The sequence below is a fragment of the Trachypithecus francoisi genome, unplaced genomic scaffold (assembly GCF_009764315.1).
Source record: "Trachypithecus francoisi isolate TF-2019V2 unplaced genomic scaffold, Tfra_2.0 Lachesis_group3, whole genome shotgun sequence".
Taxonomy (NCBI): domain Eukaryota; kingdom Metazoa; phylum Chordata; class Mammalia; order Primates; family Cercopithecidae; genus Trachypithecus; species Trachypithecus francoisi.
Genome location: NW_022681468.1, coordinates 35,386,146 through 35,410,523, shown reverse-complemented (window position 1 = coordinate 35,410,523; position 24,378 = coordinate 35,386,146). Strand labels below are relative to the sequence as shown.

At 47.6% G+C, this 24,378-nt stretch overlaps 1 protein-coding gene across 1 annotated transcript in view; it reads left to right on the top strand.

Annotated features, from left to right (window-relative positions):
* PLEKHD1 (pleckstrin homology and coiled-coil domain containing D1) overlaps nucleotides 1-24,378 on the top strand; it is a 47,308-nt gene that overhangs the window by 5,635 nt on the left and 17,295 nt on the right. Inside the window, exons 2-6 of the mRNA XM_033187606.1 lie at nucleotides 11,229-11,322; nucleotides 11,691-11,780; nucleotides 11,985-12,061; nucleotides 12,849-12,940; nucleotides 13,966-14,018. Of these exons, the coding sequence (XP_033043497.1) occupies nucleotides 11,229-11,322; nucleotides 11,691-11,780; nucleotides 11,985-12,061; nucleotides 12,849-12,940; nucleotides 13,966-14,018 (406 nt within the window). The remainder of the gene's footprint in view (nucleotides 1-11,228; nucleotides 11,323-11,690; nucleotides 11,781-11,984; nucleotides 12,062-12,848; nucleotides 12,941-13,965; nucleotides 14,019-24,378) is intronic.

Genomic DNA, 24,378 nt, shown 5'->3' with positions numbered 1-24,378 from the left:
AACAGGCCATGGACTGGTACTGGTCCAGGGCCCAGGGGTGGAGGACCCCTGTTTTACACATTATGGTTGTCTTACTGTTGTTGGAACAGTTGGGCTAAGTTTTTTGAGCCCCCTTGGACTTGATAATCTCTCTGAACTCTAATGTGTCATGACTCGCGCATTTCACAGATAGGATTTCTGCTGTTCTGCCATCTTAGACTGGATACCAGATGAGAAGCACGGGCCAGGACGACCTTTTCCTGAGCACAGCAGGCCACCCAGAGTGGACACAAGGGACACATACGGGGGGCTGTGTCATTTCCACCTTCCTTCTGCCAGTTCTGAAAAGGATACTTCTGAGGGCAGTCCTTCTCCAGCTCCACCGCCCTACATAGCCATTCTCAGTATCCAGGAGGCTCAGAGAGGCGGGAGACGGGCTGCTGGGCCTATTCCAGAAGTTTGTGCCTGGGGAAGAGGGGAAGCCAGTCTGGATGTTCGCCTTCCCGGGAAATGTCACTCATGTGTAACTCACACATACACTAGGCTCTTGCTGCCCTCTTGGGAGTGAGATAAATTTGGTCCCAAGACCAAATCCCATGTCTAAAGGAAGTCTAAAATCTGTACCAAGGTTTCTATTAATCCCCAAGAGGCTCTAAACTAGGTTTTTTGTTGATGGATTAATTTGCTGACCAACGTACATGGTCCTTGTTGCACAACCAGAGGCAGAACTCAGCTTTTTTTTTTTTTTTAAATTATTATTATACTTTAAGTTCCAGGGTACATGTGCACAACGTGCAGGTTTGGTACATACGTATACATGTGCCATGTTGGTGTGCTGCACCCATTAACTTGTCATTTACGTTAGGTATATCTCCTAATATTATCTCTCCCCATCCCCCAACCCCATGACAGGTCCCAGTGTGTGATGTTCCCCTTCCTGTGTCCAAGTGTTCTCATTGTTCAATTCCCACCTGTGAGTGAGAACATGCGGTGTCTGGTTTTCTGTCCTTGCCGTAGTTTGCTCAGAATGATGGTTTCCAGCTTCATGCATGTCCCCACAAAGGACATGAACCCATACTTTTTAATGGCTGCATAGTATTCCATGGTGTATATGTGCCACATTTTTTTTTTTTTTTTTTTTGAGATGGAGTCTGGCTCTGTCACCCAGGCTGGAGTGCAGTGGCCGGATCTCAGCTCACTGCAAGCTCCGCCTCCTGGGTTTAAGCCATTCTCCTGCCTCAGCCTCCCGAGTAGCTGGGGCTACAGGCGCCCGCCACCTCGCCCGGCTAGTTTTTTGTATTTTTTAGTAGAGACGGGGTTTCACCGTGTTAGCCAGGAGGGTCCCGATCTCCTGACCTCGTGATCCGCCCATCTCGGCCTCCCAAAGTGCTGGGATTACAGGCTTGAGCCACCGCGCCCGGCCTGTGCCACATTTTCTTAATCCAATCTATCATTGATGGACATTTGGGTTGGTTCCAAGTCTTTGCTATTGTAAATAGTGCCACAATAAACATACATGTGCATATGTCTTTATAGCAGCATGATATATAATCTTTCTGGTATATACCCAGTAATGGGATGGCTGGGTCAAATGGTATTTCTAGTTCTAGATACTGTTTTCCACAATGGTTGAACTAGTTTACACTCCCACCAACAGTGTAAAAGTGTTCCTATTTCTCCACATGCTCTCCAGCACCTGTTGTTTCCTGACTTTTTAATGATCGCCATTCTAACTGGTGTGAGATGGTATCTCATTGTGGTTTTGGTTTGCATTTCTCTGATGACCAGTGATGATGAGCATTTTTTCACGTGTCTGTTGGCTGCATACATGCCTTCTTTTGAGAAGTGTCTGTTCATATCCTTTGCCCACTTTTTGATGGGGTTGATTTTTTTCTTGTAAATTTGTAAAGGAACTCAGCTTTTATTTCTCAGTTTCTCCAGCCTTCCACACTGCTGCATAAACACAGCAGCCTTTCATCAAGGTATTTATGAGTCTGGCAGCCTATCCTGAAGGGAAGCTGTGGCAAAGAGGAGGGCAGAGGAGCTATTTAAATTACAGAAGTGCAAACATCTTCAAATTGAGCGTTAGCTCCCTGGTAGGCACCCTACCTCGCTATCATCGTCAGAGATGGTGACCTCTCTCTCTTGACTCTTGGATCCTCCCAGGATCCTCTCTCCTCTGCACTCTCCCATCACTCCTCCTCTCCATTGTCCTACAGGATTTTCCCCAAATTCAAATTTCTTTCACTCTGTTACGCAAAGCCCTTTCCAGCTCGTACTCCTAAACTCAGTGTCATTTGCATCTCCAAACATTAGGAAGCTCACCAGAGTGGACAGAGAGTGGATAGATCTTTGTTTAACAGGACCTGGCCAACACAGAAGATACTTGCGGTTCTAGATAACATTTTCCTTGGCTCCAACTGGACTTATCATGAGGCAGTGGTGACCATCAAGCTCTGGTTGAGCCCTTGTTGCATTCAGAGCACTGGGGAGGAGAGCAGAAGATGGGGACAAAGCTGAAGCTTAAGAAAACCCTTCCTGGGTTCCCTGATTCATGTTGGATGGCACCTGTGCCACTCTGTGACCCAAGCTAGCGTCCTGGTCATTGTGTCATCCCAGTCCCTGCTCACCCTGCCCTTGTTGAACATTTCAATGGACCTTGCTGATTTGTACCTCCCAATAACTTTACTTTTCCCTTTGCCTGGTTGTGGACTTCCCCATGGCTAAAACTACAATATGACCTTACAAGTGCCCTGTTTGAAACTTGCTGGCAGCTCTCCTTGTCTACAGGAAGAAGTCCAGCATCTTCACAAGGACTACTCACTCTGCCCCGCTTTGTCCCTGCTCTCTGACCTTAACTCACTCCTTACTGCACCTCCCCTGCACCACTGCGCACCCTTTACACTTTCTGCCAATAATACCAGATATATTTTTATAACTTTGAACACACTGTTCTCTGCCTATGCTGTTCCCTTTGTCTGGAATGGATCTCTCCCCCTTCCATTTCCTCCCAGATTCCCAAGATACTCCTATTCATTCTTCAAAGCCCTGCTTCATTGTCACATCTCCCTTGGCTGGACCCCTAAACCCTTGATTCCTCCTGGTCTTCACTCTTCCTGTACCTAATATACACTTACAATGTTGCAATAGATTCTGGCACATTAGAATGTTGCAGTGTACTCTCCTGGTGTGTTGTAAAGTTATAGTGTACTGTGGTATGTTACAATGTTGCAGAGTACTTCCCTGGTATGTTACAAAGTTAAAGCCTACCCTGGTGCTTTACAATGTTGTGGTGTATCCTCTTGATGCTTTACAACTATCCTAGCTCTCCCATTCCCAGTTGTGTGATCTGGGGCACATTATTTAATTTCTCTATGCCCCAGTTTCCTCACCTACCTCATGTGAGGAGTTGAATGAGTTAGCACAATACTGTTACTAGAACAGTGTTTAGCACCTAGCACAAAGGAAGAGCTTGATAAATATTAGGTGTTTTGTTTTTGTTTTTTATAGTCTTTTGAGACAGGGTCTGGCTTTGTGGCCCAGACTGGAGGGTAGTGGCATGATCATGGCTCGCTGTAGCCTCGACCTCCTGGTCTCAAGCAGTACTCCTACCTCAGCCTCCCAAGTAGCTGGGACCACAGGCACAAGCTACTATACACAGATAATTTTTAAATTTTTTGTTGAGACAGAGTCTCCCTATGTTGCCCAGGCTGGTATGGACTCCTGGGCTCAAATGAACCTTCTGTCTTGGCCCCACAAAGTACTGGGATTACAGGCATGAGCCACCACACCCGGCCAATATGAGCAGTTTTTTTTTTTTTTTTTTTTCACAGAGTCTTGCTCTGTCACCCAGGCTGGAGTGCAGTGGTGCGATCTCAGCTCACTGCAAGTTCTGCCTCCCAGGTTCATGCCATTCTCCTGCCTCAGCCTCCCGAGTAGGTGGGACGATAGGTGCCCACCACCATGCCCGGCTAATTTTTTTGTATTTTTAGTAGAGACGGGGTTTCACCATATTAGGCAGGATGGTCTCGAACTCCTGACATTGTGATCCACCCACCTTGGCCTCCCAAAGTGCTGGGATTACAGGCGTGAGCCACTGTGCCTGGCCCAATATTAGCTATTTTTAAAATTATTGTTTTCTACACTCTTTCTCCTGCTTTTGACTATCAGCTCCCTGAGGTAAGCAAATCATCAAGCTCCAGAGCCTAACATAGTACCTGGGTGTACCAGGGGAATCATTCATGCTCTCTGACCTGAGCTGACCAGCAGCTTGCAGTCACTCTGCAGAGAGAGCAGAGATAAGCCCTAGGAAGAGAAACTATTGCAGTCACATGTAATGAGGAGGACCGGGCATCACAGAGCACAGCAGGTGAGAACTTGGGCTTTGTCAGCAGAGATAACTGCGTTCTGAGTTTGCCACTTACTAGTTGCTTAATCTCTCTGTGCTTCGGTTTCCTCACTAGTGAAATAGAAAAAACAAACACCTTTACAACAATCCTAGCTCCCCCATTCCGAGTTGTGTAATCTGGGGCATATTATTTAACTCTCTTAGAGTTGTTATGAGAAATTTAAATAAGATAAAGTCAATAAAACACTTAGCATCAGGGCCTTTGCACATGCAGCTCCTCTGCTGGAAACACCTCACCTCTCCTCAAAGATTACTTCTTAACTAGGCTCTCCCTGGTCACTGTCTTAGCAAGGTGAGTGTCCAGGCGCCTTGCGAATGCTCTTTAATCTGGATATGAAAATACTATTCTTTATGATGGGAGAGAGAGGCAGCCAGAGTTGACACAAGCCTTTACCTCACCCATGCTCTGGGCTTCACCCCAACACATGGTGACAGACAAGGGCCACAGCTGATGGGCAGAGCTTCTCCCAGGACGGATGTTGGGTCTGGAAGGAGGGATGGGCTGCACACAGGGGGCAGGGGGAAGCAACAGATGCAGGGATAAGCCGTGTATTGGGAGGACAGGGAGCTGGCCAGCTGGGCTGAAGCCAAGAGCTCCCTCCAGTAGCAGCCATGTGAGCACGAATGGAAAAGGAGATCAGGGGAGAGTGCAGCTTATTATTACTGAGTCGGAACCCAATCATCATAAATAATCATTATAATCATAAAAGCAATCATTTATTACATATTTACCACCATGTTCTAAGTCTTTAGGGGAACATTATCCTGACAGCCCTGTGAGATATAGGTGTTATTACTATTATCCTCAAGTTGTATGGTGGAGGGGGGGACCTGAGACCTAAATATATTAGGTAACTTGCCCCGGTCACATTCCCAGTCAGTGGCAGAACTCTAACGTTGGCTACTCCAGCCTTGAAACTTACAGCCTCTGACCCATCTGTTTCCTGGCCAGGAGCTGGATGGAGCAGCTTCTTAGGCAGTGGCTGTGGGAAGTAGGTGTAGGGACTATTGTCCATTGGAACCATGGGTTCCAATCCCAGCTCCACCTCTGCCCTGGGAGTGTGGCTTTGCATACACTATTTTGCCACTAAGCCTCAGTTTCCTCATCTGTGAAATGAGAATAATATGTCTAACCCTCCATGATTGTGACGTGGATCAAATACATGTGGACCCCTTAGCACAGGAGCCAACACATTAGAACAGCTGCAGAAAGGGCAGCCATCTCTAGCCCTTGGGCCGTCTCTAGCCAGACCAACTGCGCAGGGCCTGGGAAGATGTGGCCCCTGGCTTGCAGTCTGAATGAGAGTGTCGGGGAACAAGGGGACTTTGGAATAAGGGATGGGAAGAGGAAGTGTTCCTCTGTGCAGGGCACTGGGGTTCTGAGCCCCCGCCTGCTGAGAAGGCGCTGAGAAGGGGCAGCTAGAATAGCAGGGCTGTCACTGACTCAGGTTTATAAGAAAGGCCAGACCTTTGGGTCCTAGAAATGTGCTTGCCAGGTGAGGCCTTCGTTGGGCAGAACTCATTCCTGCCTGCCAGGCCATCCTCCTCTTCCTCCAGGTCCATGCTAGCTCCCCTCCCTTAACCCCCACCTCCACCCAAGCCAACCTGGGGACCGGTGCAGTCAGACTGGGTGTGGCATGTGTGATATGTGGGCCCTTCACAATCCCTACTGAACTCTGGACCTCACAGAGCAAAGGCTCCCCTGAACATCCACTGTCCTTCCCCTGTCCCTTTCTATGCTGTCCTTCAGAAGCAGGAGTAGAAGAAGGGACATGACATAAGGGGCTACCTTCTGTGTGCCAGGCAAGCGCTGAGGACTTTACATGCCTCCATCCACTGGATCCTCTCTTGCCCCCTAACGATATGTGGCAATATCCCCTAATGAATCTCCCTGCCTTTACCCTGACAGTCTGCTCTCAACACAGCAGCTAGGATGAGCCTTTTGCAATGTAAGCCAGGTCACTCCTGCTCAAAGCCTTCCGGTGGCTGCCTCTCTTTCTCAGAGAAAAAGCCAGCCTCTACCAACTAGTGCTGTGACCTTCAGCAAGTCATGCCTCCTCTCTGCTTCATTTCTGCCCACGTTAAATGCAGGGAGCATTTCTCTCTTAGCATCATTGTGAGTGGTGTTAAGTGCATTAACAGCAGTAACTGCTTGGAATGAGATGTGGTGTGTGGAAAGTACTAAATAAATGTTAGCTTGATCATTATTGTCATTACCTTAGCCATAGAGCCCTCTGCAATCTGGCCCAACTGCTGTTGCCTTGCATCGAGAGCTAGGCACACTTCCCACCTCAGGGCCTTTGCACCTGCAGCTCCTGTGCTGGAAACACCTTACCTCTCCTCAAAGATCACCTTCTTAATTAGGCTGTCCCTGCCCACCCTCTTTAACATGCATCCGTGCCCACTTCTAATTCCCCCTAACCTGCTTTATTTTCCTCCATAGCACATATCAGCATCTGGCACATGACATCTCTATGTCTCATGTATTCACCATCTGACACCCACTACATGCAAGTAGTGTAAGCTCTATGGAGACAGCGATTTTTGCCTGTCTTGTTCACAACAGTATCTCCAACACCCAGAGCAGTGCTTGGCACACAGTGGCAACTCAGTAATTGTTGAATCAATGGAGGAATCTTTACAACAGCCCTAAGAGACAGTTATTTGTACCCCCATTTTATAGAGGAAGAAAGGGAGGGAGTTTGCCTGAGGCTGCAGCTTGAAGGATGGGAGCTGGTGGACCCCAGAGCCCTGTGCTCTCCTTGCCATGTGTCTAACGATCATCTGCCCACCCACTTCCCAGCCCTGGCACAGTGCTTTGCCTTAAGTGGGAGGGGCTCCAGGAGTGGCAGGAAGGCATGAAGGTATTTATGTGTTTCAGTCAGCTTGGGCTACTATAACAAAATGCCATAGACTGGGTGGCTTAAACCCCAGAGGTGTATTTGGTCACAGTTCTGCAGGCTGAGAGTCTAAGATCAAGTTGCCAGCATGGTCAGGTTCTGATGAGGGCATCTGTTCCTGGCTTGCAGATGGCCACCTTCTCAATATGTCCCCACATGGTGGAGGAAGAGGAAAAAGAGGGTGGGAGAGGTTTGATTAATTTATTTTTGCAACAGGGTCTTGATCTGTCACCCAGGCTGGAGGTCACCCTGGAGTGCAGTGGTGGTGTGATCATGGCTCATTGCAGCCTTGAATTCCTGGACTCAAATGATCTTCTCACTCAGCCTCCTGAGTAGCTAGAACTACAGGCATGTACCACCATGCCCAGCTAATTTTTTTTTAATGTAGAGTCAAGGCCTTGCTATGTTGCCCAGGCTCGTCTTGAACTCTTGGGCTCAAGTAATCCCCCTGCTTCAGCCTCCCAAAGTGTCGTGATTACAGATATGAGCCACTGCACCCAGCCAGGAAAGAGAGCTCTTCTTATAAGGCCACAGTCCTATTGGATTAGGGCCCTGCTCTTATGACCTTCCTTAACATTAGTTACCTCCTAAAGATCTTATCTCCAAATACAGTCACATGTGGGGTTAGGGCTTGAACATATGAACATTGAGGAGACATATTGAGTTCATAGCAGTATTTCCAAAGCCATTGAGAGGAGGCGGTGGCCCTGGAGACAGTCGTGTGCTGCTCCCTGCAGTGACTGTATTCAGACGATGGAATGCATCACTCAGCCCTATCCTGAGTCCTCTGTAGATTGGTGGGGTGATGAGCACAATCTCATTTGACCCTCAAAATAACCGCATAAGCTAGTTGTTATTATCCCCATTCTACAGGTAGAGAAACTAAGGCTCAGAAAGGAGAGCTGACTTGCCCAAGGACCCCCAACCCCAGCTGGAAAATGTCAGGTCTCTCTGATGCCAAAGCCTATATGCTCTTAACTACTCTGTGAAATTCCCTTGGAACAGCCAGGGGACACCTACCTGGGCCCATGGGACTGAAGTGGGACGGACCTATCCTCCAGGAGCCTGATGCCTCACTGGGGCAAGATGCACACACGGGATATGGAGTGAGCCTAAGTGCCAAGTGCAGGCTCTGCTAACAAGTGCAGAAGGAGCCCAGACATCAGTGTGGGCTGCGTGGGTCACCAAGGGTGGGAAGGGTCCCGCTGGCTGAAGAGCAAGAGGGAGGGCGTTTCAGGCCAAGCCGCACAATCTCCATGTGCAGGACCATGCAAGTGTAGCAGGCAGGGGACAGTGAGCTCGGCAGTTGCCTGGAGGACAGAAGGCTGAAGGGCAGATTTGGCAGGATAGCTGAGAGGTGGGCAGAGGTCAGGTGCTGGCAGGCCTGGAATGTCACTGAGGTTCTGCAGCAGGTGGTATTCGTGTGCTCTTTCTGTAGTGGGGGCAGAAAGGCCTAGGGAGAGAGTTGGCATTAGTAGGGTATCAACCTGAGCAGGGCTGTGTGTGTTATGTGGCCAGCTAGAGAGGGTAGTTGTTATTATCCCCATTCTACAGGTAGAGAAACTAAGGCTCAGAAAGGAGAGCTGACTTGCCCAAGGACCCCCAACCCCAGCTGGAAAATGTCAGGTCTCTCTGATGCCAAAGCCTATATGCTCTTAACTACTCTGTGAAATTCCCTTGGAACAGCCAGGGGACACCTACCTGGGCCCATGGGACTGAAGTGGGACGGACCTGTCCTCCAGGAGCCTGATGCCTCACTGGGGCAAGTAAATGGGTAAAGAAAATGGGACTGGGTGCAGTGGCTCAGCCTGTAATCCCAGCACTTTGGGAGGCCGAGGCGGGCAGATCACAGGCGTGAGCCACCGCACCCAGAGTTTTACCGTGTTAGCCACGCTGGTCTCAAACTCCTGACTTCAAGTGATCCACCCGCCTCGGCTTCCCAAAGTGCTGAGATTACAGGTGTGAGCCACTGCACCCAGCCTTCTATTTTTAAAAAGAAAAGAAGGCCGGACGCGGTGGCTCAAGCCTATAATCCCAGCACTTTGGGAGGCCGAGACAGGCAGATCACGAGGTCAGGAGATCGAGACCATCCTGGCTAACATGGTGAAACCCCGTCTCTACTAAAAAAATACAAAAAACTAGCCGGGCGAGGTGGCGGGCACCTGTAGTCCCAGCTATTCGGGAGGCTGAGGCAAGAGAATGGCGTGAACCCGGGAGGTGGAGCTTGCAGTGAGCTGAGATCCGGCCTGGGTGACAGAGCAAGACTCCGTCTCAAAAAAAAAAAAAAAAAAGAAAAGAAAAGAAAATGGGTTGGCATGAGCCTCACACCAAAGCACAGAGCTGAGCTGAGCTTCCCTCAGAAGGCAGCTGCCAGTAGTCCCAGGCCTGCCTCACAGCAGCAGCTGAGGCCTTAGGAAAGGTCATGTGGCTGGTAGGACCTTCAGAGATTGTCTGACTTCGTTATGCTCACCAGCAAGGTTTCTTTATCTTTTTTTCTTTTCTTTTCTTTTCTTTTTTCTTCTTCTCTTCTCTTTTCTTTTGAGATGGAGTCTCACTCTTGTTGCCCAGGCTGGAGTTCAGTGGCACAATCTTGGCTCACTGCAACCTCCGCATCCCAGGTTCAAGTGATTCTCATGTCTCAGCCTCCCAAGTAGCTGGGGCTACAGGTGTGCTCCACCACACTCAGTTAATTTCTGTATTTTTAGTAGAGACAGGGTTTCACCATGTTGGCCAGACTGGTCTCGAACTCCTGACTTCAAGTGATCTGCCCTCCTCAGCCTCCCAAAGTGCTGGGATTGATTACAGGTGTGAGCCACAGAGCACAGCCTCACCAGCAAGTTTTCAAGCCTCTCACTTGAGGGCCCATTCAACCAGTGGTGTGCTGGCAAATGCTTACACTAGGCTCTTGAGTGAGGAAGCTGAGGCAATTCTGTAGGATTTGACTTGTATGGTGTAAATACTCCCATCACAGCCACTATCAAGCTACCAACACCATGTGACCAAACACAGAGCAGGGAAGAGATTGACACTGTGGGCTCTTATGAGCCCATCTGAGCTGGCTCCAACTCTCCCTGCATGTAAACTTTAAACTCTCGTACGTGTGCGTGCACACACACATACACACACGCTCCACCAACTTTCAGAATCACCACCACATTCTACTCACACCTCGTCACTATAACAACACTTATTAGCAGGGGCCCTGGAGGAAGGAGCCCACACTCTGGATATCCCTCAGCCTCTGGGCTTTGAGTCCCAATCGGACCTTCCCCTAGAGGGTGCCTGGTGGCTCATCACAGCTCCAAACATGAGTCCTGGGAGAACCTGTGGGGCGGGTCCAAATGCTCCACGTGTTGACATCGAGGGTGTGGCCTCCCCAGCAGTCAAAAAGCACCAAAGTCACAGAGCCCCTCAGTTAGACCTAAGTCCCGGAAGGAGACGGGGAGCAGTCTGAGACAAAGGGAATGCCAATGTCACACTGGGGTGTTTGGGGCTGTAGATTACCAGCTTTCATGTTACTTGCCAAAGACCCATCTTAGCATCTTGCATCGTCTTACCTTCCTTCTCCTCCTAGAGGAGACTCTAAGTGGCTGGAGATGAGAGCTGAAGGGGCTGAAGGTACCCAAGGGGAAGAACCACAGCTGTCCTGCTGTGCTGAGCCGGGTGGTGGTTCAGGGAGACAGAGGCAGCCAGACCTGGAAGCCAGTAGTGGGGCTCCCGCTCCAGCTGGCCACCTGTGCAGGGGCCCAGCTGCCTGTGGGGAGGTTACCGGCCAGCTGAGGCCTTTGTGAGGATGTGGAGCTTGAGTTGGTAAGGATGTCTGAGCTGGTGCCCCCGTGGGCTCCCATGTGAGTCCAGGGCCCCCAAGGGTGCTCTTGTTGTCCCAAGAAACCTCACCCCTTCTCTCCTGGTTGCCCTTCTTTCCTCACCACCCACTATAGGTTTTTCATCATCAAAGAGAGCTTTCTGCTTTACTACTCTGAGAGTGAAAAAAAGAGCTTTGAAACCAACAAATACTTCAATATACATCCTAAGGTGAGGCGGCCCCTGCCAGGGCCACAGCAGGGGAAAGCCCAGTGTGGGCATCAGGGCTTGCATCTTGTGAGGGGATGGGACTGCTGTCTTGCTCTGGCCTAGCAGACAGTCTGGAGGGCAAATCCTCTTGGGGAAAAAGACCTCCTGCCCCTGTCTTGGGCTGGATCCCGACCCTTCTGTGCCCCAGACCCTGCTGCAGCCTTTCCTCTTCTCTCTGGACATCAGTTCTGGCCTCTGTCCTGTGGCCCCAGGGTCGAGCTTCTATCCTGGGGCACTTGTCAGGATGTGGCTTTGTCCAGGGTCCCCCAGAACCCCTGAGTGATCCCAATTGGGTGGGGTGGGGGCTGCCTGTTCTGGTTCTTCCTCAGGGCGTCATCCCTCTCGGGGGTTGCCTGGTGGAGCCCAAAGAAGAGCCCAGCATGCCCTATGCCATGAAGATCTCCCACCAGGACTTCCATGTGAGTAAAGCTCTTTCCTCAGTCTGGGCTTCGCAGGAGCAGACCAGCCTCTCAGGCCCCTTCAGGAGAAACCCCCTAAGTCCTGGCCTGGGAGAGGGGCATCAGCACCCAGGGATGTGGGGTGGGTGACAGGGCAGAACTGGGCCTCCATCACCCTCAGCGTGGCTGCCTCTCAGGCATGCCCATGGCTCTTCTTCCTGGCAGGGGAACATCCTGCTTGCGGCTGAGTCGGAGTTTGAGCAGACCCAGTGGCTGGAGATGCTGCAAGAGTCTGGGAAGGTGTAAGTGCTCACAGCCAGCAGGGTGGCCTGCAGATCCAGGACGGGTTGGGCGGGGCTGCCCTGAACTCCCTGCCTCTTTGCTGGGATCCTGGTGGGGACAGGGCCAGAGCTGTGGGAGATGGCTAGGGTGGGTGAGAGGAGACAGGCCAGGTTTTAGAGCATCTGTGAGGGGTCCCCTGAGTGAGCTTGGAAAGTGTCTAGGTCACAGGTGGCAGGTGTAGGTACCATTTGTCTCCAACTCTTGGGAGTTGTATTTGATGCCTCGTGATACCCGTCTTACCTCCCCAGGTCCATAATTAATTCTAGCAAGGACTAGAGCTAGTGCTTTGTGAATTAGGGTCAAGATCACAGAAATCCCCAGCTAACCCAGTCCATCTGCATGTAAACCACTGTCCTGACACCTGCCTAGTCAGGCTAAGTCATGCTTTTAGTTCAACAAACAACACCGACTGTGTGCTCTGTGGCAGGCCTTGCACTGGGTTGTGGACATTCAGTGATGTAAAAAGCCACCCAGGAAGCAATTTCTTCCCTGCTCTAAAAGTGCTGTTGGCCCAGCCCCCAGTGGCCCACTTTGCAGCCTGGGCCAGCCTCCAGCTACTGTAACTGATCCATGCTGGTGGCATGCCCAAAGCTATGGGTGCCAGAGTGAACGCAAGCTGAGATTCTGGAGGAGAAAGGGTGGGCGAGTACAAAACGTATGCCTTCTCTTTCCCCTCTACCCTTCCGTTTTAATGATTTTCTGTTTCTTCCTCTTCCCTCCTCTGTCCCATCTGCCCTCCTTCCCCAGGACCTGGAAGAATGCCCAGCTGGGAGAAGCCATGATCAAAAGCCTGGAGGCCCAGGGGCTGCAGTTGGCTAAGGAAAAGCAGGAGTATTTAGGTTGGCTGGAGGGGTGGTTCCCTAATGGTAGCAGCACGTGGGGACCAGGGGCTATAGCCAGGGGCTTGATAAAGGACCCAGCAGGGGTGAGGGTCTCTCAGGTGGGGCTATGAGGGGACAGAGACCAGGTTCGGCACCTGGAGGGCTTTCTGGTGCAGTACGCATCCTTTTGGCCAGCATGACCAGAGGCAGGAGTGTCTGGTGGTTAAGAGTCCGGGCTCTGGATCCAGCTTCACCACTTGTCACCCATCTATCAACTGTGTATATCTTTAGGCAGCTCAGCCTCTCTAAGCCTCAATTTCCTCATCCTTAAAATCGAGTTAAAAATAGTCTCTAGCTTTTAGGTGATTGGGTTAAATGAGAAAATGTCTGTAAGTGATTGAGCCAGACATGCAGTAAGGGCTTCGTAAGTGGAGTTGATGTTGTTATCCTATCCTGGGTCCCCAGGGTCTGGCTTGTCCCCAGCACCCTTGCCCCAGACCATCTTAAACCTTGCCACAGCATTCCAGGTCCTTGTGCCCCTGACTGGTTGGTAAACGTGCACTGTTTGGGAAAGAAGATGAGACTGAGGGTTTGCCCTCGGCCGGGACCCTCTCCCCTCTGTCTGCTTAGACACTTGGGGCCCCAGCACTGGCTCCCCTACGCCTGCTTCAGAACCTCCCCTGCCCCAGGACTCTGCCCTCCCTACTAGCGAGACATTAGTGCAGGTGGAAGGTGGGTGTGGAACTAGCCCAGATGCAACAGCCCTGGGGGATGCAGAGACCACTTTGAACTTCCAAGGAGGAGGCCTCTCATAACCCTGTGAATAGAAAAAGCAGGATGATGATGGGGAAGGAGAGTGGCAGCTTCCATCACCAGAAGATGGTCCACCCTCTGGCTGGCAGGGCTGCAGGTCCCTTCCTTGGGAGATGCTGGGGGTGACAGTGATCACCTCAGGCACCAACTCCCTCAGGACCTCAGAGCACTTTCCTGATTGTGTGTGTGTGTGTGTGTGTGTGTGTGTGTGCGTGTGCTTGTTTTGGCAGACAAACTGATGGAAGAGACCGAAGAACTCTGCCTTCAGAGGGAGCAGAGAGAGGTAGGTGCACACCCAGGAGCCCTCAGCAGCCGTGGTGTAATGGCTCGTGTTTCTAGCATTAGGGTGTGATGCAGGGGAGCTGGTTGCACAGAGGACTTGCTAGAAGATCAGATGGGGCAGGGAGGGGAGGCCAAGTGGGATCACAGTGCTTGCTTGGGACTTGCTGTAGCTTGTTGGCAAGAAGTGTCTTTCTCCTTACCAACTCCTGCGAGTAAAGTGAAAAGGGTGGGTGATCACCTTCGAGAGAAAGAGTCATCCAAAATGTCATCAGCTGCATCAGTAGGTAATGAGCTGCTTGTCAATGATGTTCACAGGGGGCTATAATGCCCGCTGTTATCCATAGAGGGGCATCTGGCACCTGAGGGTAATTGGGCTTGATGATCTCAGAAGTTCCTTCGTTCTCGGAAAGTCAAAAGTCCTGAGCAGGCTAAGCACTGGCTTGAGGCAGCCTGGAGGGCTAAAGGAGACTCTTGCCTTGTCTGAAGGTGGGGAGCCACCGAAGCCCTCTTCTTCATTTAGAATCTCAGTGCAGGCCGGGTGCAGTGGCTCATGCCTGTAATCCCAGCACTGTGAGAGGCCAAGGCGGGGGGATCACCTGAGGTCGGGAATTCAAGACCAGCCTGGCCAACATGGTGAAACTCCGTCTCTACTCAAAAAAAAAAAAAGCCGGACATGGTAGCGTGTGCCTGTAGTCCCAGCTTCTCGGGCAGTTGAGGCAGGAGAATCGCTTGAACCCGGGAGGCGGAGGTTGCAGTGAGGTGAGATTGCGCCATTGCATTTCAGCCTGGGCGACAGAGCAAGACACGGTCTCAAAAAAAAAAAAAAAAAAAAATAGAATCTCCGTGCAGCACCGGGCCTTGCCAGTTCTGAGGAGTCATTACCACATCTGAAAGGCAGGGGGCGGTAGTGGGTAGCACCGTGGATTCTGGAGCCAGGCTGCCTGTATTTGTATTTGACCTTCACTACTTCTAGTTTTGCGACCTCAGGTGAGTTATTTAATTCTCCAAATATTCTTATCTGAAAAATGCAGATGATAATAGAATCCATCTTAGGGATGTTGTGAGGATTTAGTGAGATGTTGCATATAAAGTGTTTGGCACATAGTACATGCTTAAAGAATATCTGTGTTAGCATTATGATCATATTATTAATACAGGCCCATGCTGCGAGTGAACTGTCTGAGCCCTGAAGCAGCAGAGTGATGTGACCAGAGCAGCCTGCAGAGGCAGGGCCGGATTTAGTTCACTTCTCTTTGCCTAATCACTTGTCCTTTTCCTCTCCCAGGCAAGTCACAGGGCAGGAGCTATCAGCCTTGGCTCAGACCCTCTAACTTGACTCTTGGGAAGTCCTCACCTTTCCCAACCACCCCTCCCTGGGCTCTGCGAGCACTCCCTGGGCTCTGCAGACTAGACACTCTATCTAGTCTTTGCCACTGAGTCATTTGGTCAAGATGAATTCTCGATAAATGTTTGTGGAATGAATTAGTAAATGAATGGGATTGATTTTTGTAACTTTACATCTTGATTTAAATCCAACAGGATAATCCACCCTCATTTTTCTTCCTCTAAAATTGTATTGGTTATTCTTGCTCATTTATCCTTTCAGCTGGACTTCAGAATCATTTTGTTGATTAAAGGTAAAATAAAAAAGATTGGGGATTTGTATTTGGATGGCATGGATTTGAGGATTGGCATCATGAGGGCACCGAGTCTTCTTCCACCACTCAGGTTGGGCCTCTGTGTCTCCAGGCTCTCCTCTAGGTTCTATGTTAGGGTTTTGGCATTTTCTGCATACAATTCTATACATTTCAAGCGAGGCTTCTGTATTGTCAGCAAATTAAAAGCAGGTGCCCAGGGATGGGATGGAGTGGCAGATATGGCCACTGGCAGGGAGAGAGACAGACTTATCCATCAGAGAGGCTAAATCTGGGGCAGCAGTTGGCTAGAGGAAAATTTAGACACTCTATCTAGGTCTTTAGCCAGGAAATTAGGACAGCGGAGACCCACTGCACACAGGCCTCCCTTAATGCCACAGCACAGTGAAGGAGGGAGGCCTGTCAGCTGTGAACTCCCTGGCTTTCTGGTATAAAATGTGAATGAGACTCAGGCCCAGCCACAATGAAGGCTGTTCTGGGCAGGGAGAGAACTGTGCCTCAGTTCTTGTTTTTTTGTCAGCTGCATGCTCTAGGTCTGGAATAGAGCTCAGGTTCTAGTCTTTGCCACTGAGTCATTTGGTCAAAGTTTCTTCTTCCTTAACTTTCTCATGCATAGGATGGGCCCGTCTGTCTCCTGCACCTTTCCCATCTGCACTCAGGTCAGTGATTGTCTGGACGTTCCTTGAGCCACTGAGGCAATTGATGTAATGGCCCAGTGGTAAGATGAAGGTTCTCCTGCTGATTCCCATAGTCTCTTTGAGACAGCCTGGCCTAAAGAAGATATGGAACCAGGAGACCTGGATTGGAGTCTCAACACTATCACTGGTCGTGTGATGTTGGGCATGTCAGTTACCCTCTCTGAGTTTCAATTTCCCCATCTGGGATGTCTGATCAGAGTTATGCTGGCTGCTGCCTACTTCTAAGGTTGCTGCGAGGCTCAACAAAGTAGAATGCGGGGAAGTGATTTGTGAACTAGAAAGGCCCTTGTGCACTGTTTGATGTACAGTCCCGACATCCTCCATGCAGCAGAAAAGGCCTGGACTTTGGAGGAATGAGCAGAGCGTGCAGAGGGAACCCTCTTGACTCATCCTGCCAGAGCCAGAAGACCATGCCCTTCCCTGGGTTCCTGGTCTTTGGCTCCCTCTGGCCTTATCCCTCTCACCCCTGGAGGAGAGCAGCCTGCCTACCTTTCCCCTTCTGACTGAGCTGTGAGAGGTTAGCCATGCATATGAGCAGGTGCAGGGGAAAAATCAGAAATGCCCAGGGTAGGGCAGGGTTTCTGGCAAGGTTCTTGCCACCTGGAGTGTTCACAGTCAGAATACAGACTCTTTGAGTTGGGAAAAATGTGCCACTACGACTGAAGCTCTTTGTCAACCTTTCTGGTGGACATTGTTCCTGGTTCTGTGATGAATGACTCACTACTTCCAGAGGTGTCCTTTGCATGATTCCTCAGTTATTTGAAAGCTCTTCCTTTCATTGAGCTGAAATGTGCCTTCTAGTGAGTTTTTCCCACCCTTATACTCCTGCAACTTAAGTCAGAGCCGAGTCAGCAGAACACACGATATGGTGGAGAAAGGTTTGGATCGTGGCGGGGCTTAGCTGATAACTCAGTTTCTGATGGGGCTGCTAGAAACACTCAAGCTGTGTTCGGCTTCAGGAACAGAAAGCTCTGGCTGCTCCAGGTTTGTAAGTGGTAACTTCCACTCTTATCAGCATTCTCAGGCTACACTTGGACACTGGCTTCATTTAAGAAACATACAGGTGAAATGGAAAGTGGAAAAGAAATGAGCAAGGAAGTGAGAATTTCTCTTTCCTTAATAAACTTTATTTTTTGGAGCAGTTTAGATTCACAGCAAAACTACGCAGCAAGTGCAGAGATTTTCCACATGATCTTCCCCATTGTCAATATCTGGCACCACAGTGATACATTTGTTACAATCAATGAGTCAACATTGACACACTGTCACCCAAAGTTCATAGCATACATTAGGGTTCACTCTTGGTGTTGTACATTCTATGGATTTTGGCAAATGTATAACAACATGTATCCACCACTGTAGTATCATACAGAATAGTTTCACTGCCCTAAAAATCCTGGCAACTGCTGATTTTTTTTTCTTTTTTCTTTTTTTTTTTTTTTTTTTTGAGGCGGAGTCTCGCTCTGTCTCCCGGACTGGAGTGCAGTGGCCGGATCTCAGCTCACTGCAAGCTCCGCCTCCCGGGTTTACGCCATTCTCCTGCCTCAGCCTCCCGAGTAGCTGGGACTACAGGCGCCCGCCACCTCGCCCAGCTAGTTTTTGTATTTTTAGTAGAGACGGGGTTTCACCGTGTTAGCCAGGATGGTCTCGATCTCCTGACCTCGTGATCCGCCCGTCTCGGCCTCCCAAAGTGCTGGGATTACAGGCTTGAGCCACCGCGCCCGGCCTCTTTTTTCTTTTTTTTTAAGACGTGTGTCTCGCTCTGTTGCCCAGGCTGGAGGGCAGTGGCGTGATCTCGGCTCACTGCAAGCTCCGCCTCCTGGGTCCAAGCAATTCTCCTGCCTCAGCCTCCCAAGTAGCTGGGACTACAGGCGTGTGCCACCATGCCTGGCTAATTTTTTGTATTTTTGGAAGGACAGGGTTTCACCATGTTAGCCAGGCTGGTCTTGAACTCCTGACCTCGTGACCCCAATGCCTCAGCCTCCCAAAGTGCTGGGATTACAGGCATGAGCCACTGTGCCTGGCCACTGCTGATCTTTTTACTGTGTCCATAGTTTTGCCTTTACCAGAATGTCATATAGTTGGAATCATATGGTATGTAGCTTTTTCAGATAGTAATGTGCATTCAGATTTCCTCCGTGTCTTTTTATGGCTTGATAGCTCATTTCTTTTTAGTGCTGAATATTACATTATCCCCATGTCCTACAGTTTGTTTATCCATCTCTCTACTTAAAGACATCTTGGTTGCCTCCAAGTTTTGACAATTATGGATAAAATTGCTATAAACATTCATGTGCAGGTTTTTGTGTGGACATATATTTTCAGTTTATTTGGAAAAGTAACAAGGAGTGTGATTGTTGGATTGCATGGTGAAAGTATGTTCAGTTTTGTAAGAAGTTGCCAAACTGTCTTCCAAAGTAGCTGTACCATTTTGTATTTGCAGTAGCAATGAATGAGAGTTCCTGTTGCTCCATATCCTTGCCAGCATTTGGTGTTGTCTGATATTTGGATTTTGCCTATTTTATTTTTTATTTCAGTTTTTAATTCTTGAGACAGAGTCTTGCTCTGTTGCCCAGACTGCAATGCAGTAGAGTGCGGCTCATTGCAGCCTTGACTTCCTGGGTTTAAGAGATCCTCTCACCTCAGCCTCCTGAGTAGCTGGGACTACAGGTGCACTCCAGCACACTTGGCTAATTATTTTTATTTTTATTTCTATAGAGACAGGGTTTGCCTATATTGCCCAGGCTTCTCTTGAACTCCTGAGATCAAATGATCTCCCCTCCTGGCCTCCTAAAGTGCTGGGATTACAGGCATAGCCACTGTGCCTGGCTGATTTTGGCCATTTTCATATGTGTTTAGCGGTAGCTCATTGATACTTTAATTTGCAATTACCTAATCATATATGATGTTGGATATCCTTTTATATGCTTATTTGCCATCTTTAAAATTTTTATTTATTTTTTTAGGCCAGGTGTGGTGGCTCACGCCTGTAATCCCAGAACTTTGGGAAACTGAGGCAGGTGGATCATGAGGTGAGGAGTTTGAGACCAGCCTGGCCAACATGGTGAAACCCTGTCTCTACTAAAAATACAAAAATTAGCCAGGCATAGTGGTGTGTGCCTGTAATCCCAGCTACTTGGGAGGCTGAGGCCGGAGAATTGCTTGAACCTGGGAGGCAGAGGTTACAGTGAGCCAAGATCATGCCTCTGCACTCCAGCCTGGGTGACAGAGCAAGATTCCATCTCAAAAAACATATATATATATATATATACATACATATATACACACACACACACTCACTCACAGATACACACACACATATTTTTGAGTCAGGGTCCCACACTGTCTCCCAGGTTAAGTGCGGTGGCATGATCATGGTTAACTGCAGCCTCGCATGCTAAAGTGATCCACCTGCCTCAGCCTCCCAAGTTGCTGGACTACAGGCATGCACCACCACACATGGCTAATTTTTTATTTTTTATTGTAGCCTGCCACGATTCCTGGTGGACTGAACAAAGTGGGGCGAACATGGGAATAAAAGACAAGAGACAAAAGAGTATATTTGAAAGAAGGGCTCAGGGGGCACCTTGCCTCTAGTGGACAAGGGCCCTGAGCTTTACACAGCCCTCCATATTTATTAGGCAAAAGAGATAGCGAGAAAGTGGGGGTGACTCTCGGGTAATTGTCAGTTGGCTGTTTGGTTCACAGCAGGCTTGCGAGACTGCATTCTTTGAACAACAGGCGCTAGATTTCTCAATAGATAACTTCAAGGAACCACGGCCAGGGGGTGATGTCCCTCAGCAAACCTTTCGGTGGCAGGCACAGGGTGAGTTTGCTCACATCCTGCATTCACGATAAACAGTTTGCTGCTTGATCATACAGCCTCCAGGGGAATGCTGAGTTGATCACGATCCCTTTGGCCTGTTCAGCTCCCAACATTTTGTAGAGATGTGGTCTTGCTCTACTGCCCAGGCAGGCCTTGAATTCCTGAACACAAGTGATCCTCCCACTTTGGCCTCCCAAAATGCTGGGATTACAGATGTGAGCCACTGTGCCTGGCCTGCCATCTTTGTATCTTCTTTGCTAAGATGTCTGGGTCTTTTGCCCATTGTTTTAATTGTTGAGTTTTATGAGTTCTTTGTATATTTTGCATAACAGTCCTTTATTAGATGTGTCTGGGAATGTTTTCTCCTAGTTTGTGACTTGTTTTCTCATTCTCTTGATGTCATTCACAGAGCACCAAATTTAAATTTTAATGAAATCCATCTTTATCAATTGTTTCCTTCAAAGCTCATGCATTTTGTGTTATGTCTAAAAAAGTCAGCACCATAGATTTTCACCACCCTGATGAAAAACTTTCTGTAGACATCACCTAGGTTGTCTCCTATGTTATCTTCTAGGAGTTTTATACTTTTGTGTTTTACGTTTAGCTCTATGATCCATTGTGATTTAATTATTGTGAAAGGTGTTTAAGGTCTGTTAATAGAATCTTTTTTTCTTTTTCATGTGACTGTCCAGTAGTTCAAATACCATATGTTGAAAAGAGTATCTTAGGCCGGGCGTGGTGGCTCATGCCTGTAATCCCAGCACTTTGGGAGGTCGAGATGGGCGGATCACCTGAGTTCTGGAGTTCAAAACCAGCCTGGCCAATGTGGTAAAACCCTATCTCTACTAAAAATACAAAAATTTGCCAGGCTTGGTGGTGCATGTCTGTAATCCCAGCTACTCAGGAGGTTGAGGCAGGAGAATCACTTGAACCCGGGAGACAGAGGTTGCAGTGAGCTGAGATCACGCCACTGCACCCCGGCCTGGGATACAGAACGAGACTCCATCTCAAAAAGGAAAAAAAAAAAAAAGACTATTTTTTGCAATGCTATTGTACTGCCTTTTCCCCATTGTCAGAGTTGAATTGACTATATTTATGTATGTTTCTGAGCTCTCTATTCTGTTCTATTTATATATTTGTTTATTCTTTCGTCAATACCACAATGTCTTGATTGCTGTAGCTTTATAGTAAGTCTTAAAGTTGGGTAGTGTCAGTCTTCCAATTTTCTCCTTCAATATTGAGTTAGCTATTATAGGTCTTTTCCCTCTTCATATAAACTTTAGAATCAGTTTGTCAGTCTCCACAAAACAACATGCTGGGATTTTAATTGAGACTGTACTGAACCTACAGATCAAGTTGGGAAAGAATGATATCTTCTGAATATTGAATCATCCTCTTTATGAACATGGAATATCTCTTCATTTTAGTTCTTTGATATCTTTTATTGCATTTTGTAGTTTTCTACATATAGAGTTTGTACTGTTTTTAGATTTATACATAAGTATTTCATTTTGGAGGGTGCTAATGTCAATGGTAATGTGTTGTTAAATTTCAAATTTCCACTGCACTCCAGCTGGTTGACAGAGCAAGACCCTATCTTCAAAAGAAAATAAAAATCTCAAATTCCACCTTTTTATTGCCAGTATATAGGGAAATAATTGACTTTTGTACATTAATGTTGTATCCTGCAATCTTGCTACTATCACTTATTAATTCCAGGAATTTTTGGGGTCAATTCTTCCAGATTTTCTATATAGATAATCATGTCATCTGTGAACAAAGACAGTATTATTTATTTCTTTGTAATCTGTATACCTTCTATTTCTTTTTCTTGTCTTACTTCATTAGTAAGGACTTCCAGTACAATGTTGAGAAGCGCTGGTGAGAGGGTACATCCTTATCTTCTTCCTTTCTGATTTTATCAGGCAAGTTTCTAGTTTCTCACCATTTAGTATGATGCTAGCTATAGGTTTTTGTAGATGTTCTCTATCACATTGAGGAAGTTCCCCTCTATTACTAGTTTGCTGAGAGTTTTTGTCACCAGTTGGTGTTGGATTTTGTCAAATGCTTTTTCCATATGATTTTTTTTCTTCTTTAGCCTGTTGATATGCTGGATTATATTAATTGATTTTCAAATATTGAACCAATCTTTTAAACATGGGAATAAATTCCACTTAGTTGTGATATATTACTTGTTTGGATTTGGTTTTGTCTGTTGTTGTTGTTTGTTTGTTTGTTTTGAAACAGAGTTTCAGTCTTGTTGTCTAGGCTAGAGTTGCAGTAGTGCCATCTTGGCTCACTGTTACCTCTGCCTCCTGTGTTCAAGCGATTCTCTTGCCTCAGCCTACCAAGTAACTGGGATTACAGGTATAAGCCACTATGCCAGGCTAATTTTGTATTTTTAGTAGAGACGGAGTTTCACCATGTTGGTCAGGCTGATTTCAAACTCCTGACCTCAGGTAATCTACCTGCCTCAGCCTCCCAAAGTGCTGGGATTACAGGCGTGAACCACCTCACCCAGCCCATTGCTGGATTTGATTTGCTAATATTTTGTTGAAAATTTTTGCATCTGTGTTCATGAAAGATATTGGTCTGTAGTTTTCTTTTTCTCCTTTTCTTTCTTTTTTTCTTTTTTTGAGACAGAGTCTTGCTCTGTCACCCAGGTTCGAGTGCAGTGGCACCATCTCGGCTCACTGCAAACTCCTCCTCCCAGGTTCAAGGGATCTCGTGCCTTAGTTTCCCAGGTAGCTGGGATTACAGGTGTGTGCTACCATACCTGGCTAATTTTTGTATTTTTTATTAGAGACGTGGTTTTGCCATGTTGGTCAGGCTGGTCTCAAACTCCTGGCCTCAAGTGATCTGCCTGCCTTGGCCTCCCAAAGTGCTGGGATTACAGGTATGAGCCTCTGTGCCTGGCCAGTCTGTAGTTTTCTCACAATGTCTCTATTAGGTTTTGGTAAGGTAATTTTAGCCTCATTGAATGGATTAGGAAGTATTCCCTTGGCTTCTATCTTCAGAAAAAAAGATTGTAGAGAATTGGTATAGTTTCTTAAATGTTTGGTAGAATTCATTAGTAAGCCCCTCTGGGCCTGGTGCTTTCTGTTTTGGAAGGGTATTAATTATTGGTTCAATTTATTTAGTAGATATAGGCCTATTAAAATTGTCTGTTTCTTCTTGTGTAAGTTTTGACAGATTGTGTCTTTCAAGGAGTTGGTCCACTTCATCTGAATTATCAAATTTGTTGGCGTAGAGTTATTCATCATAGTTCTTTATTATCCTTTTAATGTCTGTGGCATCTGTAGTTATGTCCCCTCTTTCATTTCTGATATTAATAATTTGTGTCTTCTTTCTTTTTACTTAATGTGGCTGAGTCTTACGAATTTCATTTATCTCTTCAAAGAACTGGCTTTTGATTTTGTTGATTTTCTCTGTTGATTTCCTGTTTTCAATTTCATTGATTTCTGCTCTAAGTTTTATTTCTTTTTTTCTGATTACCTTTGATTTAATTTTCTCTTTTTTTTTTTTCTAGTTTCCTAATGTGGAAGCTTAGATTATTGATTTTAGATATTTCTTCTTTTCTAATATATTAATTTGGTGCTATGCATTTCTCTCAAAGCACTGCTTTTGTTACATTCCACAAATTTTGATGAGTTGTATTTTCATTTAGTTCAAAGTATCTTTACATTTCTCTTGATGTTTCTTCTTTGACACACGTGTTATTTAGAAATGTGTTTTTTAATCTTCAAGTATTTTGCGGATTTTCCAGCTAACTTTCTGTTGTTGATTTCTAGCACAATTCCACTTTGGTTTAGGAGCAGACATTACATGATTTCTATTCTTTTATGTTTGTGGTCTGGGCACAGTGGTGCATGCCTGTAATCCCAGCACTTTGGGAAGCCAAGGCAGGAGGACTTATTGAGGCCAGGAGTTCGTGGCAAGCCTTGGCAACACAGCAAGGCCCAGTATCTACCAAAAAAAAAAAAAGAGAGAGAGAGAAAGAAAAAATTTCACCAGGGATAGTGGCATATGCCTGTAGTCCTCGCCACTCAGGAGGCTGAGGCAGAGGATTACTTGAACCCAGGAGTTACAGTGAGCTATGATTGTACCACTGCACTTCAGCCTGGGTGACAGCAAGACCCTGGGCGTGGTGGTGCATGCCTGTAATCTCAGCCACTCAGGAGA